At 45.6% G+C, this 15,017-nt stretch overlaps 1 protein-coding gene across 4 annotated transcripts in view; it reads right to left on the bottom strand.

Moving 5' to 3' along the window:
* The window catches only part of SH3GL1 (SH3 domain containing GRB2 like 1, endophilin A2), a 47,354-nt gene that overhangs the window by 30,891 nt on the left and 1,446 nt on the right, over positions 1-15,017 (bottom strand). For 2 of the 4 annotated variants that reach the window (XM_059697137.1, XM_059697139.1), the window contains exon 2: positions 4,836-4,927. The exons of the other annotated variants lie outside the window; for them this stretch is intronic. Coding sequence is in view for 1 of the 2 variants with exons in the window: in XM_059697139.1 (XP_059553122.1) it covers positions 4,836-4,841 (6 nt within the window). In the remaining variant the exon portion in view is untranslated. The remainder of the gene's footprint in view (positions 1-4,835; positions 4,928-15,017) is intronic. 4 annotated transcript variants of the gene reach the window in all.

The raw sequence follows: 15,017 nt of genomic DNA, 5'->3' as shown, positions 1-15,017 counted from the left end.
AACTCTTTTTATGAGACCAGCATTATCCTAATTCCAAAAACAGATAAAGACACTACAAAGAAAGAGAATTACAGGCCAATATCCCTGATAAACATAGATGCTAAAATCCTCAACAAAATATTAGCAAATCAGATACAGCAATATATCAGAAAGATCATACACCATGACCAAGTGGGATTTATTCCAGGAATGCAAGGTTGGTACAACATTTGCAAATCAATAAATGTGACACATCATATAAACAAATTGAAAGATGAAAATCACAGGATCATCTCAACAGATGTAGAAAAAGCTTTCAACAAAATCCAACACCCATTTTTGATAAAAACTCTCAGCAAAGTGGGAATAGAGGGAATGTATCTCAACATGATAAAGGTCATATATGACAAACCTACAGTGATCATATTCAATGGGCAAAAATTAAAACCATTTTTGCCCTAAGGACAGGAACAAGACAGGGATGTCCACTTTCACCACCCTTATTCAACATAGTACTGGAAATACTAGCCACAATGATCAGACAAGAAGAAGTAATAAAAGGCATCCAAATTGGAAAGGAGGAAGTAAAACTCTCATGATTTGCAATGACGATACTGTACATAGAAAACCCTAAAGACTCCACCAAAAAAACTACTAGATTTAATACATGATTTTGGCAATGTAGCAGGATACAAAATCAACACCCAAAAATCGATGGCTTTTTAATACACCAATAATGAATTCTCAGAAAGAGAAACTAAACAAACAATCCCATTTACCATTGCAACAAAAAAAATAAAATATTTAGGAATAAACTTAACCAAGGAGGCAAAAGGCCTGTCCTCGGACAACTACAGGATGTTGAAAAAAGAGATAGAAGAAGATATAAACAACTGGAAGAATATACCATGTTCATGGGTTAGTAGAATCAACATTACTAAAATGTCCATACTACCCAAGGCAATCTACAGATTCAATGCAATCCCTATTAAAATACCAACAGCATATTTCACAGATCTAGAACAAATACTCCAAAAATTTATGTGGAATAAAAACAAAACAAAACACCCGAATAGCTGCAGCAATCTTGAGAAAAACCAAAGCTGGAGGAATCACAATACCAGATTTCAAGTTATACTACAAAGACACCGTAATCAAAACAGCTTGGTACTGACACAAGAACAGGTATATAGACCAATGGAACAGAACAGAGAACCCAGAAATCGACCTAAACCATTACGCTCAATTAATACAATGGAGTCAAGAGAGTCTCTTTAATAAATGATGTTGGGCCCTAGGTGGTTTGGCTCAGTGGACAGAGCATTGGCCTGTGGACTGAAGCGTCCCAAGTTCGATTCCAGTCAAGGGCACATGCCCAAGTTGAAGGCTTGATCCAGTAGGGGGCTTGCAGGAGGCAGCTGATCAATGATTCTCTCTCATCATTGATGTTTCTCTCTCTCCCCTCTCTCCCTTCCTCTCTGAAATCAATAAAAATATTTTAAGTAAGTAAATAAATAAATAAATAAATAAATAAATAAATAAATAAATAGTGTTGGGAAAATTGGCTTGTGGCCCTTTCCTCTGTCTTCAAAGCCAGCAAAGGCTTTATGTTGCCTTCCTTCTGGTTCTCTTTTCCCTAGTCACATCTCCCTCTGACCCCAGCAGGAAAAGGTTTGAACTTCTAAGGGTCCTTCGGTTTAGATCCAGAATGTTCTCTCCATCTGCAGGTCCATATTCTTAATCCCATCAGCAAAGACCCTTGTGCCAAATAAGGTAACATATCCACAGGTCCCACAGATTAGGACAGGAACATCCTTGGGGGTGGAGGGTATGCTACTTGCCACAGGAACTACAGTGACTCTCCTTATTCATAGTGGTTCTGTTCTAAAAAGTCACCACAAACACTGAACTAGCAAATATGAAACCACTGCTCCTGGAGAAAATATTGTGTTAGGTTACATAATCTTGTGTTATGTGTATTTCTATTTAAAGACATCTCATTTAATATACATTACTTCATTAACACTGAACTCAGCCAATAGCACTGGAAGTCATACCTGAATAGTAACACATGTATCTTCTCTGTAAGGAACAGCACAGCCTCTTGCAGTTAGGAACCCTGTACAGCACTTCAGCTCCACACTTGGGGTCAATTTAAACAGTGAAAACTCCCACAAAAAGCACAAAAATATAAAAATGCAACACTAAATAAACAGTGAAAAGGGCACTGGTTTACAGTACAAGAGCTGAAACAAGAAGGCAGAGCATGTCAGGAAACTCAAAATGTTTTTGCTGCTATGCATAGGTCTGTGAAAGTGCCACAAGTATTGATTTGGGGTTACAAATAAATTTCAGCAGGTAGGTGAAACTGAAAATACAGAATCTACAAACAACAAGGATCAACTGTGTATCCAAACCTGAGAAGATGCCAGGTGCTGTCTGTGAGCTTAGTTTCATTGCAGAGAACAAAACAGAAAACATGGGTTCTTGAGGAATTAACAGGGTGGTGAAGAAATTAATACTATGAGGGGGACACGGGGCAGAAACAAGGTTCTGGGTGCTGGCAGCAGCTGTGTGCTTCCAGCTTTTCCAGCTGGGTTGATCCACGGTCCATGCTCCCTCTGGACCACACTGAGCTAACATGGAGCTCCCACTCCACGCATGCCACTTCCTGGCCAAGGCCTCCGGGCACGTGCAGCCCAGTTGAAATATCATCCTTTATGAAGGCTCAGACACCTGACCACCCCCCCTCCCAGCTTTGAGTCCATGCAAATTGAATAGGTTGGTTTTTTCCAGGCTGATACCACTGAAAACCTATATGGTCACATTAAACAAGGTATGACTCAAGAGAAACTCTTGGACATGAGCCCAAAGGGACATCTACAAGACTGCTCTGTCACTGTTTGAAAGAGCAAAAACTTGGAAACATCCTAAATGCCCACTAGCAGGAAGATGGATAAAAGTACTGTGAAACAGCCGCACCAAGGGAGCTATATACCTGTGGAGATAAACTACAGTCACAGGCATCAATCAGTGTGAACGAAATATAAATAATGCTGGACAAAGAAAGCAAGTTACACACAAAAAACCACCATGTGATATCATTTACATGAGGTGTAAACTTGCAAAACAATACTGCACCCTTTTTATTTTATATTTATACACATATACATTTTTTTTTATTAATCCTCACCCAAAGATATTTTTCCATTAATTTTTAGACAGAGTGGAAGTGAGGGGGAAAGACAGAAAGAGAAACAACAATGTGAGAGAGAGAGGCATAGATTGGTTGCCTCCTGCACATCCCCCAACTGGGCCCAGTGATCGAGATTGCAACCAAGGTATGTGCCCTTGACCAGAATTGAAACCAGGACCCTTCAGTCCAAGGGCCAATACTCCAACCAACTGACCAAACCGGCTAGGGCAATACTGCACATTTTTTAGTGATAACTCCATATGCAGGGAAGGTATAAAGGACTCCAACTGTATTGCTGTTCATTTAAGCACTTGGCTATTGGGCTGATCATTCTTTGTATCTCTTTCCAGTCTGAGACACTTCACAATGCAAATTTAAGATGCCCAGAAAGGGATGTGTCCTGTCAAAACTTATTGGTCCTGACTGGCTGGCTGGTGGGCCTGGTGAACTAGCTAAGTGGAATCTCCTCTTGGAAGGATGTTGCCTCTCCTCCAGGTTCTCCTGTGGGTTGAGCGGACTTCTGGATTCAGATTGGGCAAAGGTCTTCCTCTTCCCCACTCTCCTAAACTAGCTTACTTTGCTCCTGGGCCCACATGTTCCCCCAACCCCCTGTTTCCCACACCTCAGTCCCGAGGTAGTGGAGGGACTCCATTAAACAAAAGGGCCCACTGGTGCCTCCTGCCCACCAGTGTTGAGGCTGAGGGTCACCAGGTAGTCTAGGACAAAATGGAGAGCCTGCTGAGGGATCTGGGGCTCAGAGAGAACATGCAGCTGCTTGAGTCCCCTGGGAAGAAAAGAATCGATTAAGAGCCTCCCAGAGAGAAAGCATGAGACTTTTCCAGTGTGAAGTAAACATGTCAGAGCTTGGAGAGAAAGACAATGTCTGTTTTTTGTTTTGTTTTTTTAAAATATATTTTATTGATTTTTTACAGAGAGGAAGGGAGAGGGATAGAGAGTCAGAAACATCAATGAGAGAGAAACATCGACCAGCTGCCTCCTGCACACCCTCCACTGGGGATGTGCCCGCAACCAAGGTACATGCCCTTGACCGGAATCGAACCTGGGACCTTTCAGTCCGCAGGCCGACGCTCTATCCACTGAGCCAAACCGGTTTGGCGACAATGTCTGTTTTGATGTTTGGTGTCACCCTGCCCAGACACCCACTCTGCAATCAATGAGGGGCTGTAGCAGCATATCACCCTCCTTGAGAGTGAAATGCTGACTCAAAAGGCAGCAAGAAGCAAGAGACTAACGCACAGCAAGGATTCTCCACCTCCGAGGAGATAAGAGACAGTGCTAGGCCAGCCGGATTAAGTTAGAGGAAATCCTGTCCCCATTCCCTCAGTTGCCTCTTCTGAACCACAAATGTTGGCCTAAGGCCAGGGCTGCCCAACCGTCTGCCTTTAGGTAATCACAGCTCTGATGAGCTGAGACCATGGGGTTGATAGATGCCTGCCTGTCTGCCCAAGGCGGCCAAGGGGCATCATCCTGAGGAGGTGTGTGGCAGAGGATGAAAAGGGGCAGGAAGCTCCCAGGTCCCTTCCTGAGGGGCTTCCTAAGGACACAAGTCTCCTCTCACTCCTGGGACTGAGACCCAAAATGAAGCAGAAAAATCACTTAGTCTGGGGACTAAGAATATCAACTGAACTATGTCACTTACTGTCATGCCTCTTTCCAGACACTTGGGAATCCACCCTAATCTTCTGAGCCTTAATTCAAGTCTGCAGGATTTCCTGATTCTCCATGAAGACTCTGAGGGGAGTGGTGGCAGATGCCAAGAGAAGAAAGGTTTACCGATGATGTATTATAGAATTGTACACCTGAAACCTATATAATTTTATTAAATAATGTCACCCCAATAAATTTTTTTTAATATATTTTATTGATTCTTTACAGAGAGGAAGGGAGAGAGATAGAGAGTTAGAAACATCGATGAGTGAGAAACATCGATCAGCTGACTCCTGCACATCTCCCACTGGGGATGTGCCCGCAACCCAGGTACATGCCCTTGACCGGAATCGAACCTGGGACCTTTCAGTCCGCAGGCCGACGCTCTATCCACTGAGCCAAACCGGTTCTGGCAATAAATTTTTTTTAAAAGTTAAAATAAAAATTGATTACATGAATGACTGTAGGTGTCAGAAAAGGGGTGGCTCTTCTGGAATTTGAGTCCGCATGCAGACAGATCTACAGCAATAGAATTTTAACTTCTAACTTTATCAGCATGGCAACAATGTGACTGCAATTTTATTATTCTTACAATTAAAAAAAAAAAAAAAGGAGAAGAGGAGCACATGGCGCATAAGCATTGACTTATGAACCAGGAGATCATGGTTCAATTCCCAATCAGGGCATATGCCTGGGTTGTGGGTTTGATCCCCAGTGTGCAGTGTGTTCCTATCTCTATCTTCTCCCTTCTTCTCTGAAATCAATAAAAAAATATTTTTTTTTGGGGGGGGGGAGCAGAAAGGTAACCTAACTTACAGGGAATTACGTTCCCCACAGCTTAGGAGGTAACACAGGTACAAGTGAGAAAATTATTCCACAGCCATGCTACTTCAAAACTCCTTATTCTACCAAGGTGGGAGGGGACTGTTCTGGTTTCAACAACTCTTTAACAAGAGGAAACAAACCCCCAGGCTCAGAACCAAGGTATCCTGCCATGGCTGGTGTGGCAACATGGTTAAAGTGTCAGCCCTCACACTGAAGGGTTGAAGGTTTGATCACCAGTTCCAGTCGGGGTGCATGCAGAAGGAAACCAATCCATGAGTCTCTCTCACATCGATGTTTTTCTCTCCACCTCCCTCCCGCCCTCCCTTTCATTCTAAGAATCAATAGAAAAAATATCCCTGGGTGAGGATTCACACACACACACACACACACACACACACACACACACACACACACCCCACACAAAGCCCCACCAACCAACAAACAAGTAGAAGTAAGGTATCCAAGAAAACTGATTACCCCGCTTTGTTTTAGTTGTATTTGGTGGTTCAGTTAATATAATGTTATAGCAAGAAATAATGTCAACATCCCTTTAAGATAAATGTAAAAAGTGAGTTGATATAAAAGGAAAAAGATGGGAGAAATTGGCAGTGAGTTGGGGTTCTCACATGGAGTGAGGATGAGAGCAGGGAAGGGTGGGGGCAGGAAGGTAAGAAGGCTGGCTTCAGGTACAACTGGATATAGCAGCATTCTGCATGTCTGTACCCTTGGGATGGTAGGGATCACCATCTAGGGCAGTGGTTCTCAACCTTCTGGCCCTTTAAATACAGTTCATGTTGTGACCCAACCATAAAATTATTTACGTTGCTACTTCATAACTGTAATGTTGCTACTGTTATGAATCGTAATGTAAATATCTGATATGCAGGATGGTCTTAGGCGACCCCTGTGAAAGGGTCGTTTGACCGCCCAAGGAGTCGCGACCCACAGGTTGAGAACCGCTGATCTAGGGCGTAGTTGGGAATGACTAGAGATGTAGATCTGGAGGACAGATGCATGAGAGGTGGTGGGTGCCAGGGAGGTGAGAAGGGAAGCAGGAGAGAGAATGAAAAGGCCACAGAAAAAGACAACTGGGACAAGTGGGGAAGGTGGGAGAAAAGGATAATAAAAGAGCTGGCGGGCTGACTGAGAAAATGAGAAAAGAGGAGAAATAGCAGGCAGGTATGGAAGCCAGAAACAGCAGGCAGGGCTGGCAAGCAGGACCAAGGCTAAAGCTGGGAAGTGCAGTGGGCATGGGAAGCAGGCTTCTGGAGGCCAGGGAGTGGTCTAACAGAAGGAGAAAGAGAAGAAGGAGGAGGAGGAGGAGGAGGAGAGAAACTCCATTTCTGAGCAGGCCGGGCACTTCCAGGTAAATCTGGGCCTGGCCCTGGGGTCTGGGTAAGAGATTGTATGAGACACAGATCAGGCCCCTCTGGCCTAGCCAAGTACAGGTCCCTCTCAACCACAGCCCATGGAGGCAGGCCAAAGGGAAAACCTTTGAAGTTTGATTTCTTATTTTTAAATTAGTTGGACTTTCCCCACAGAGCCCTCTCCCCCTCCAAGGCCTCACCGGTCACTCCACTTCCCTGGGGTTCTTCCTGGACCTGAGCAGGAGCCAGGTGGGGGCCGGTGATGAACCCCCACTCCCACTCTAAGAAGGAGCCCACCATCCTGGCCTATGTGGCTCAGTTGGTTGGAGCAACGTCCCGAGCACCAAAGGGTCTCGGGTTTGATTCCTGTTCAGGGCACATACCCAGGTTGCAAGTTCTATTCCTGGTAGTGGCGAGTATGAGAGGCAAACAATTGAATATTTTCTCTCACATCGATCCCCCTCCTCCCCCCAAATCAATGAAAAGCATATCCTCGGGTGAGGATTTAAATAAAGGAGCCCATCTTTTCTGACAACATAGTCAGCAAGCCATAACCCAGGCCCTGGGGTTTGTCACATTCCCTCAGGCAGCCCCACTCACTCAGGAACTGGCCTCTGGTAAGAAAAAGCACATTTGGTGCAAGGATGTGCTTGGCATGTGGCACATGTGTGGGGAGACCAACACACCAGATGCTCAGAGGGTGGAGAAGCGGGTGGTTAGGGAGATGGCAAGGATAAAGTGAGATACACACTGGGCTTTTAACGGCAACCAGAAAGTGGACAGAGACCCCAGGTAGGCTGGGAAAGGTGAGAGGAGCACTGCCTCAACAGGAGGGGAAAGGTACAGGCAACTAGGTGGGCCCACGCAGACCGGTAGGACTAGAGTGTGGCCCTGGAAGGGGATGGGTGGGAATTAAAGCTGGGACCGGGGGGTGGGGGTGGGGGTTCCAGAAGGTCCTGAATGCCAGATTGGGGCTCAAACCACACCCAGGTCAGCCAGGGACATCCTTCTTACCATTCGTCCCAGCCCTTTGCTTTCTCCAGACATACTGACACGACTGCTTCCACTTTTGCACTTTCCCCACCCATGCTGCAGCACCTGCTCATTCATGTACGGAGCAAACATCCCTCTAGTAAGTACTTACTGAGTTCCTGGGACAGGTGGGGGCCAGGCTTAACACTGGGCACACAGCAGTGGGCAGAAAACATGGTCCCTGACTACAAAGAGCTTATCTTATAATCCAGTGACAAGGATAACAGAAGAGTCACCCAAGTCTACTTCAGTCCCCTACTGAGAAGTTGCTGCACAAGAGTCCATGAAACTGGGAGGTAGGGGATATGAGGGATCAGAGGTTCAGAAAGACACCATATGGAAAAGCTGGAGGGACACTCTGAGGAGGAACTCATGTTCACCAGGCCAAGGACAGGAAGAGCTGCCCAGCAGACAGGGCATCTCACACCCTTGGCTTATGACAGCATCTCCAGTGACAGCAAGCGCTGAGCAGGGCTGGCTGCCTCATACACCAGGCATGATGCCCACCAGAGGCGTTTATGCCCAGGTGTGGAAATCCCAGCAGCCAGGCAGCAGCCCTTTCCAAAGCAGGCAGGGTACAGATGCTGAGTCAGGTCCTCCAGAGGAAATTGCACTGATATTCAGAGGAAATCACACAGCTATTTTCCTGCTGGGCTGGAGTGTCCGCTTGACCCCACTCTCAGCCCAATCAGCAGGTTTTTCTAGGAGCCAGCAGAAAAGGAAGATGGAAGCTGTCTTCTGGGAAGTGACTGCCAAATCCAGCCTTGTGAAAGGCGAGGGAGGGGGAGGAGAGAAGAGAGAAGCCAGCTGCTGCCACATTCTGACCCTTTCTTCCATCCAGCTTTCCAGGGACAGCTTTAAAACAGAACAGGAAAAAACCACCCCTACCATTTCACCAAGGACATTAAACGGCCATTAGGGCTTGAGCACAGGGTGTAGAATCATCTCAATGGGCTCCTAACCCCTGGGGCAAAGAGGCCTGTAGCTTGAAAGTTTCAGCATTAAATATATCCTCCCTCTAAAGCTTAGAAACCTCACCCCCGCCTTGGGACTCTGAAACAGAAACAATTTGACTTTCCTCCTGGCTGCTCACCCAGTCTCCCCACAGTGCTGAAACAGGCAGTTGCCTCTGAAATCCTAAAGAGGAAGTTGGCTGCATACCCTAAATTAAAAACCAAGTTTCTCCAGACTGGATCAGTTCCAAAATATTGGCAGCACCGAAAAGTAGAAGGGCTGAGATAGGGGCCAAGGCAGAGCTATCTGGCCAATGTCCTTGAACCAAAGGCCAGGGACACACATTTAGGAGGCAAATGGCAAGCCTGGTCACAACCTACAAGTTCTTCCTCTGAAAAAGCAAACAGACACATATGTGGACTACTTAAGTGCAAAAGGGTGAGCTCCAGCTCCAAATGCACTAAGCACGCTCAGATGTGGATCAGTGGGTGGGTGAACAGCAGGGTTTTCTTGGCTCATTGCTAAGTCTTCGATAATTCTGGGGTCTCAAAAATGTGACAGCCCCCAATTTCTGAAATTGAACATGGGGAGACTGTAAAACCCCTAACCTCACAGGCTGTTATTAAGTGGCACACGGAATATAATTAAGTGTCCTATGGCTTTGCCTTAAAACACACCCAGATAAGCAGGGTAATTAGATTCCACGACACTTGACCTGTTTTGTGTGTGTGTTTCTTCTCTTCCCTTTGAACTGGTCTTTAATACACACAAGATTCTGAGTCAGAGGTGAACTTTTGGCCTCATATTCAGGAGTCACAGTGTTAGAATCAGAATGTGAATGTTATGACCCCTTAGTCCTGGTCTGTTAATAACAAGAATGGGCAGGATGCTGCATGGTGACAGATGCCTCTGCGATTGTGAACAGTGGGTCCTGTGAAAGAGGTCAGGTCAACATGCTCTTTTAAAAAAATATATATTTTTATTGATTTCAGAGAGGAAGGGAGAGGAAGAGAGAGATAAAAACATCAGTGATGAGAGAGAGAGTCAATGATTGGCTACCTCCTGCATGCCCCCTACTGAGGATTGAACCTGCAACCCAGGCATGTGCCCTTGACCAGAATCGAACCTGGGACCCTTCAGTCTGCAGGCCGACGCTCTGTCCACTGAGCCAAACCAGCTGGGCAACATGCTCTTTTTAAATCCTCACCAGAGGATATGTTTTTATTGATTTTAGAGGGAGAGAGAAAGAGAAACATCAATCGGTTGCCTCCTATACGTGCCTGACTGGGGACAGAACCCACAACCAAGGTTATGGGCCCTCACCAACCTTTTGGTGTACAGGATGAAGCTCCAACCAACTGAGGCACTTGGCCAAGGCAGGTTAACCTGCTTTTACAGATAGACCTGGGAAGTGGGGGGTGGGATTGGGTGGGTGTGAGGTTTAAAGAGGCCCCTGGTTCCTTTAGGAAAGAACCTCTTTTCTATCTCCCCAGCCCAGCCTGAAACACAGGCTGGTTACTCCACCCAGGCAGTGGGGGGAGGGACCCAGCCTGTCCACTGACATAGCAGGATGAGAACATCTCCACCCAGGGTCCCACAGGGACAAGGCTAAGTCAAGGGTCTTCTTACAGATGGAGCCAGCAGCGTGGCTTCCAGTTCCAACCACAAGTGGCCATTCCAACAGCCAAAGCCCGTCCCATCCTGCTACCCCAGGAAAGATGGTCTTTTGGAGTTGAGCTGCAGCTGCTGAACTCAAGGACCTGGGGTAGGGACCACACTTACCTTGTCTGTCACCTCATTCCCAGCCCATGAGTTCCACCTTTATTCATGATGAGATGTAAAGGGGTTATAAGTTCCAGATTTTTGTATCTTAAGATCATTTCATGATTATTACTTAACAGGTCAAGCACTTTGCTAGGAAATCAAAAGCATTATTTCACAAACTGAGGTTTATAAAATAGGTCAGCGGAGATGGTATTTGCAGATATTCCAAACACTAACCACATTTCCCAAAAACACTCTAACAGGTTGGGGTCCTAGGTCCCCCAGGCCTCCCCCCACCCCCACGCCTCTCACAGGAAGTTCAATCTTTCCTCCTAGGCACAAAGGGGGTGAGACTGGGTATGGATGTGAGTGTGAAGCTAGCAAGCACCCAATAAACTTCAAAGCTATGATATGGTGGTTGTGAATTTTCCTCCTAGCTCACACAAAACCAATCTTTCAGTCCAAACTCTCTCCCTCCTTTCAGACAAGAAAAAAAAAAGTCAGGCCAGCATTCCAGGCAGCTGCCAGCTCTATTCCTAGTTACACTTTCAGATCTCTCCACAACCCAGCCACAAGAGTTATCAGAAAACCAGTTAACAGTATAGGTCTGGAAATAATGTCACTCAAACACACACGACAATGAGACGTGAACTTCCAAGTTTAGATATCACTAGTAAAGTTCCTTTACCCTCCGCAGCTTCCCAGAAATATGCATTTAAAGCACCACCCCCAATTCTAGCCTGGCCTACGTCTCAGAGAGCTACCGAGGGAGTGGGCACGACACAGGCAGGCCAGAGAGGACCAAAATGATGCCCAGGACAGATGCCTATTTATTTTACTGCTTGCCTCTATAGATTATTCAACTTTCCTCAGTCCAGGCCTGCAACCCAGGCAGTGGCCAGTTCATAAGAAGAAGTAAACTCACAAACCCCTCACTCAAGCCCAAACTGATTTTTTGCAAAATCTGAAAATTTTCACCTAAGATACTGAAATGGTGTGGAATTTTCCAACAGACTGCCAGATATAGGCAGACCTTGGAAATACTGCAGGTTGGGTTCCAAATCACCACAATAAAGCCAGCACCACAATAAAGCAAGTCATAATCTTTTGCCTGGGATGGGGTGGAGAGTTAGGGGCTTGCCTTCAATTTGTAAAAAATGCAACATCTCTGAAGTGCAACAAAACAGGTGTGCCTGTACTGGTAACTTGTTTGTTACTAATATCATCAATGAAATTAGAAAATTTTCATTAACATCACAGCCTCACCTGCTAGAAAACAAGTTTCTCTATTCCTGGAGCCAAATCTAGCGCTCTCTCACACATCCACCTGGCTTCTATTTCTCAATTTAGAAACAACACTGTTATAAGCCTCTGAAATCAAGAACCTGTTTCAAAGCAGGATTTCTCAACCTTGGTGCTACTGACATTTGGGCCAGATAATTTTTTGTTGTGGGGAGGGCTGTCCTGTGCATTGTAGGATGTTTAGCAACCATCCCTGACCTCTACCCACTTGATGCCAGTAGCACCCTCTCCCCAAGTAGTGACAACCCAAACCTGTCTCACACATTGCTAAATGTTCCCAGGAAGGTGCATGGGAGGAGATGAAAGAAGGCAGGGTTAGTCCCTCCTGGCTGAGATGCAATGATGCAAGCTTATACCTTCTTAAAAATAGCAGATGCCACAGACACTTAAGTTCTAAAGATTTGGGAATTGGATGCTGAGTTTTATGTCCATGCCCATCTGTGTATATGTGATTATCTATGTTTTAAAAACTGAGAAAAGCCGAAACCGGTTTGGCTCAGTGGATAGAGCGTCGGCCTTCGGACTGAAAGGTCCCAGGTTCGATTCCGGTCAAGGGCATGTACCTGGGTTGCAGGCACATCCCCGGTAGGAGATGTGTAGGAGGCAGCTGGTTGATGTTTCTCTCTCATCGATGTTTCTAACTCTCTATCCCTCTCCCTTCCTCTCTGTAAAATATATTAAAAAAAAAAAAAACTGAGAAAAGCAGGCAGCTACCACAAGAATAGCCCCAATGTGATTATTTTTGGGGGGGAGGGGTGTATAATTATCCTCACTTTTCTCAAACCTTAAAGCAGGGTTTCTCCGCTTCCCCGCTACTAACATCTGGGTCCGGGGAATTCTTGGTTGTGTGGGCTGCCCAGTGCATCGTAGGGTGTTGAGCAGCATCCCAGGCCTCCTCCCACTAGGTATCAGTAGCAACCCAAGTTGTGACAACCAAAATGTCTCCCAATATTGCCAATGTCCCCTGGAGGGTGGAAGTGGCCCTGGATGAAAAGCACTGTTCTCAACAGGAAGATAAATGTCCACAAATCTTTTTATGTAAAAAGGGGAATGTATTTACCCTTACGCCAGATAAGTGAGGCCAGTTGAGATGAACTGGTTTAAAGCATATTGTCGGTTCACACTGAGAATTCAATAAATATTAATTATTACTTTTCAACAGACAACCCTATTCTGAGGGCATAGAAGAGGATGAAAGATAGTGTTCTTCAGATCGAGAAAAGAAACACAGAAAGTTGGACAAGGCCAGATGAACAATGGAGATGCTGGAGGACTGTGGAAACTATTGCAGAAGAGAATGGAACACAGCCAGGGTGATTCTTGAGAGCACAATTCAACATGGAATTGCTCTCAGATTAGGATACGACCGTTGCTGCAATTCTTTGGGGCTGGGCCTCAGATAATAAATTGATGCAAACCACTAATTTACAGTGCATTGTATTTTCCAGGTTTCAAAGCACTTCTCACAGTTCTGAATGTAGGCATCCTGTTTCCCGCTGAGAGAAAAGGCTCTGGTGGCTGGCCTGAGAGGCCCAGCTAATTTGGGATGGGATGGACCACCAGCACGGGCCCTGGGGGTGGGGTAGGGAGGGCTTTCTAGAGACCTGTCTATGTGAGAAAACAAAGTAGCCCTGTAATTCTTCCAAGACCTATGGAGACATCAGTCCTGCAGGAGGAACTACACTGGGCCCAAGACAGTGAGCAGCTTCCCCAGGTACTCCCATCAAGCACAAGGGAGTCTGATGCCTGCTGAGCAGGGTCTAACCTAGAGCCAGGTCATATAATTTCATCTTTTTAGGGCAAAGGGCTGTACTCTCAACAATCCTAGAATCCCTCTAGATCAGGGGTGGGGAACCTTTGTTCTGCCAAGGGCCATTTGGATATTTATAACCTCATTCACCTAATACAAATTTATGTTATTATGAAAAAACTCCTAGGTTTATTGAATTTCAAGTCCCGCCTGTGGGTTGCCTTGGCAGGGCCAGACCAAATGATTTGGCCAGAGGGCCGGATGTTTCCTTCCCCTGCTCTAGATTAAATCTTTTCTCCCTGAGGGTTTAGCCATCATCTGGGGTCTACAGACTGGCCACAAATGTCTTTAGCCCTAGACAACCACTAGGGTTGTGACTTTTCCCCTTAAGGGATAAGATTCCAGCTGTGGCCTGGCCGGTGCTCTGAGTGGTTAGAGAATCAACCCACACACTGAAGGGTCTTGGGTTCGATTCCTGGACAAAGGTACGTACCTGGGTTGCAGGTTTGATCCTCACTCCATTTGCAGCATGTATGAGAGGCAACCAATGGATGTGTCTCTCTCGCGCTCTTTCCCTCCCTCCCTCCATTCCACTCTAAAAATCAATGGGAAAAAATATCCTTGGGTGAAGATTAAAAAAAAAAAAAAAAAAAGATACCAGCTGTGTATTACTAGAGAGTTGTTTCTCTATCCTCCCAATGGATCTCTTCAAATCAGGAGTACAGTCAGGTTTGCCAGCAAAGCCTAAACAATTCCTAAGATTACCACTCATTCCTCCACGGAGCCTATCCACACAAACTGCACACCTATGGTTCATAACCTGGGATGCAGGGACCAACAGAATTCAAGGAATCTTAGGCTTCTTGCCCCAACTTTCTAAAAAACCTACATAATTGGTTACATGTAAAACACATACATTTTTGGATTCAGCATTCCATGTCTGGGAATTTATCCTATAAATCCAACCCTCTCTGTGAGCAAAGATATTGTCTACTCACCGTAGCAGAAGACTACTGGAAACAGTCTGAACAACCATCAATTGAGGACTGATTAAATTAATTATGGTACACTTCATGGAATGGAATACCAGGAACCTACTAAAAAGACCCAGGAAGCTCTAGGGCAGTGGTTCTCAACCGTCCTAATGCCGAGACCCTTTAATACAGTTCCTCATGTTGTG

The sequence above is a fragment of the Myotis daubentonii genome, chromosome 5, assembly GCF_963259705.1.
Source record: "Myotis daubentonii chromosome 5, mMyoDau2.1, whole genome shotgun sequence".
NCBI classification, from domain to species: domain Eukaryota; kingdom Metazoa; phylum Chordata; class Mammalia; order Chiroptera; family Vespertilionidae; genus Myotis; species Myotis daubentonii.
The sequence above is the reverse complement of the archived record's forward strand: the minus strand, read 5'-3'. Positions and strand labels throughout refer to the sequence as shown.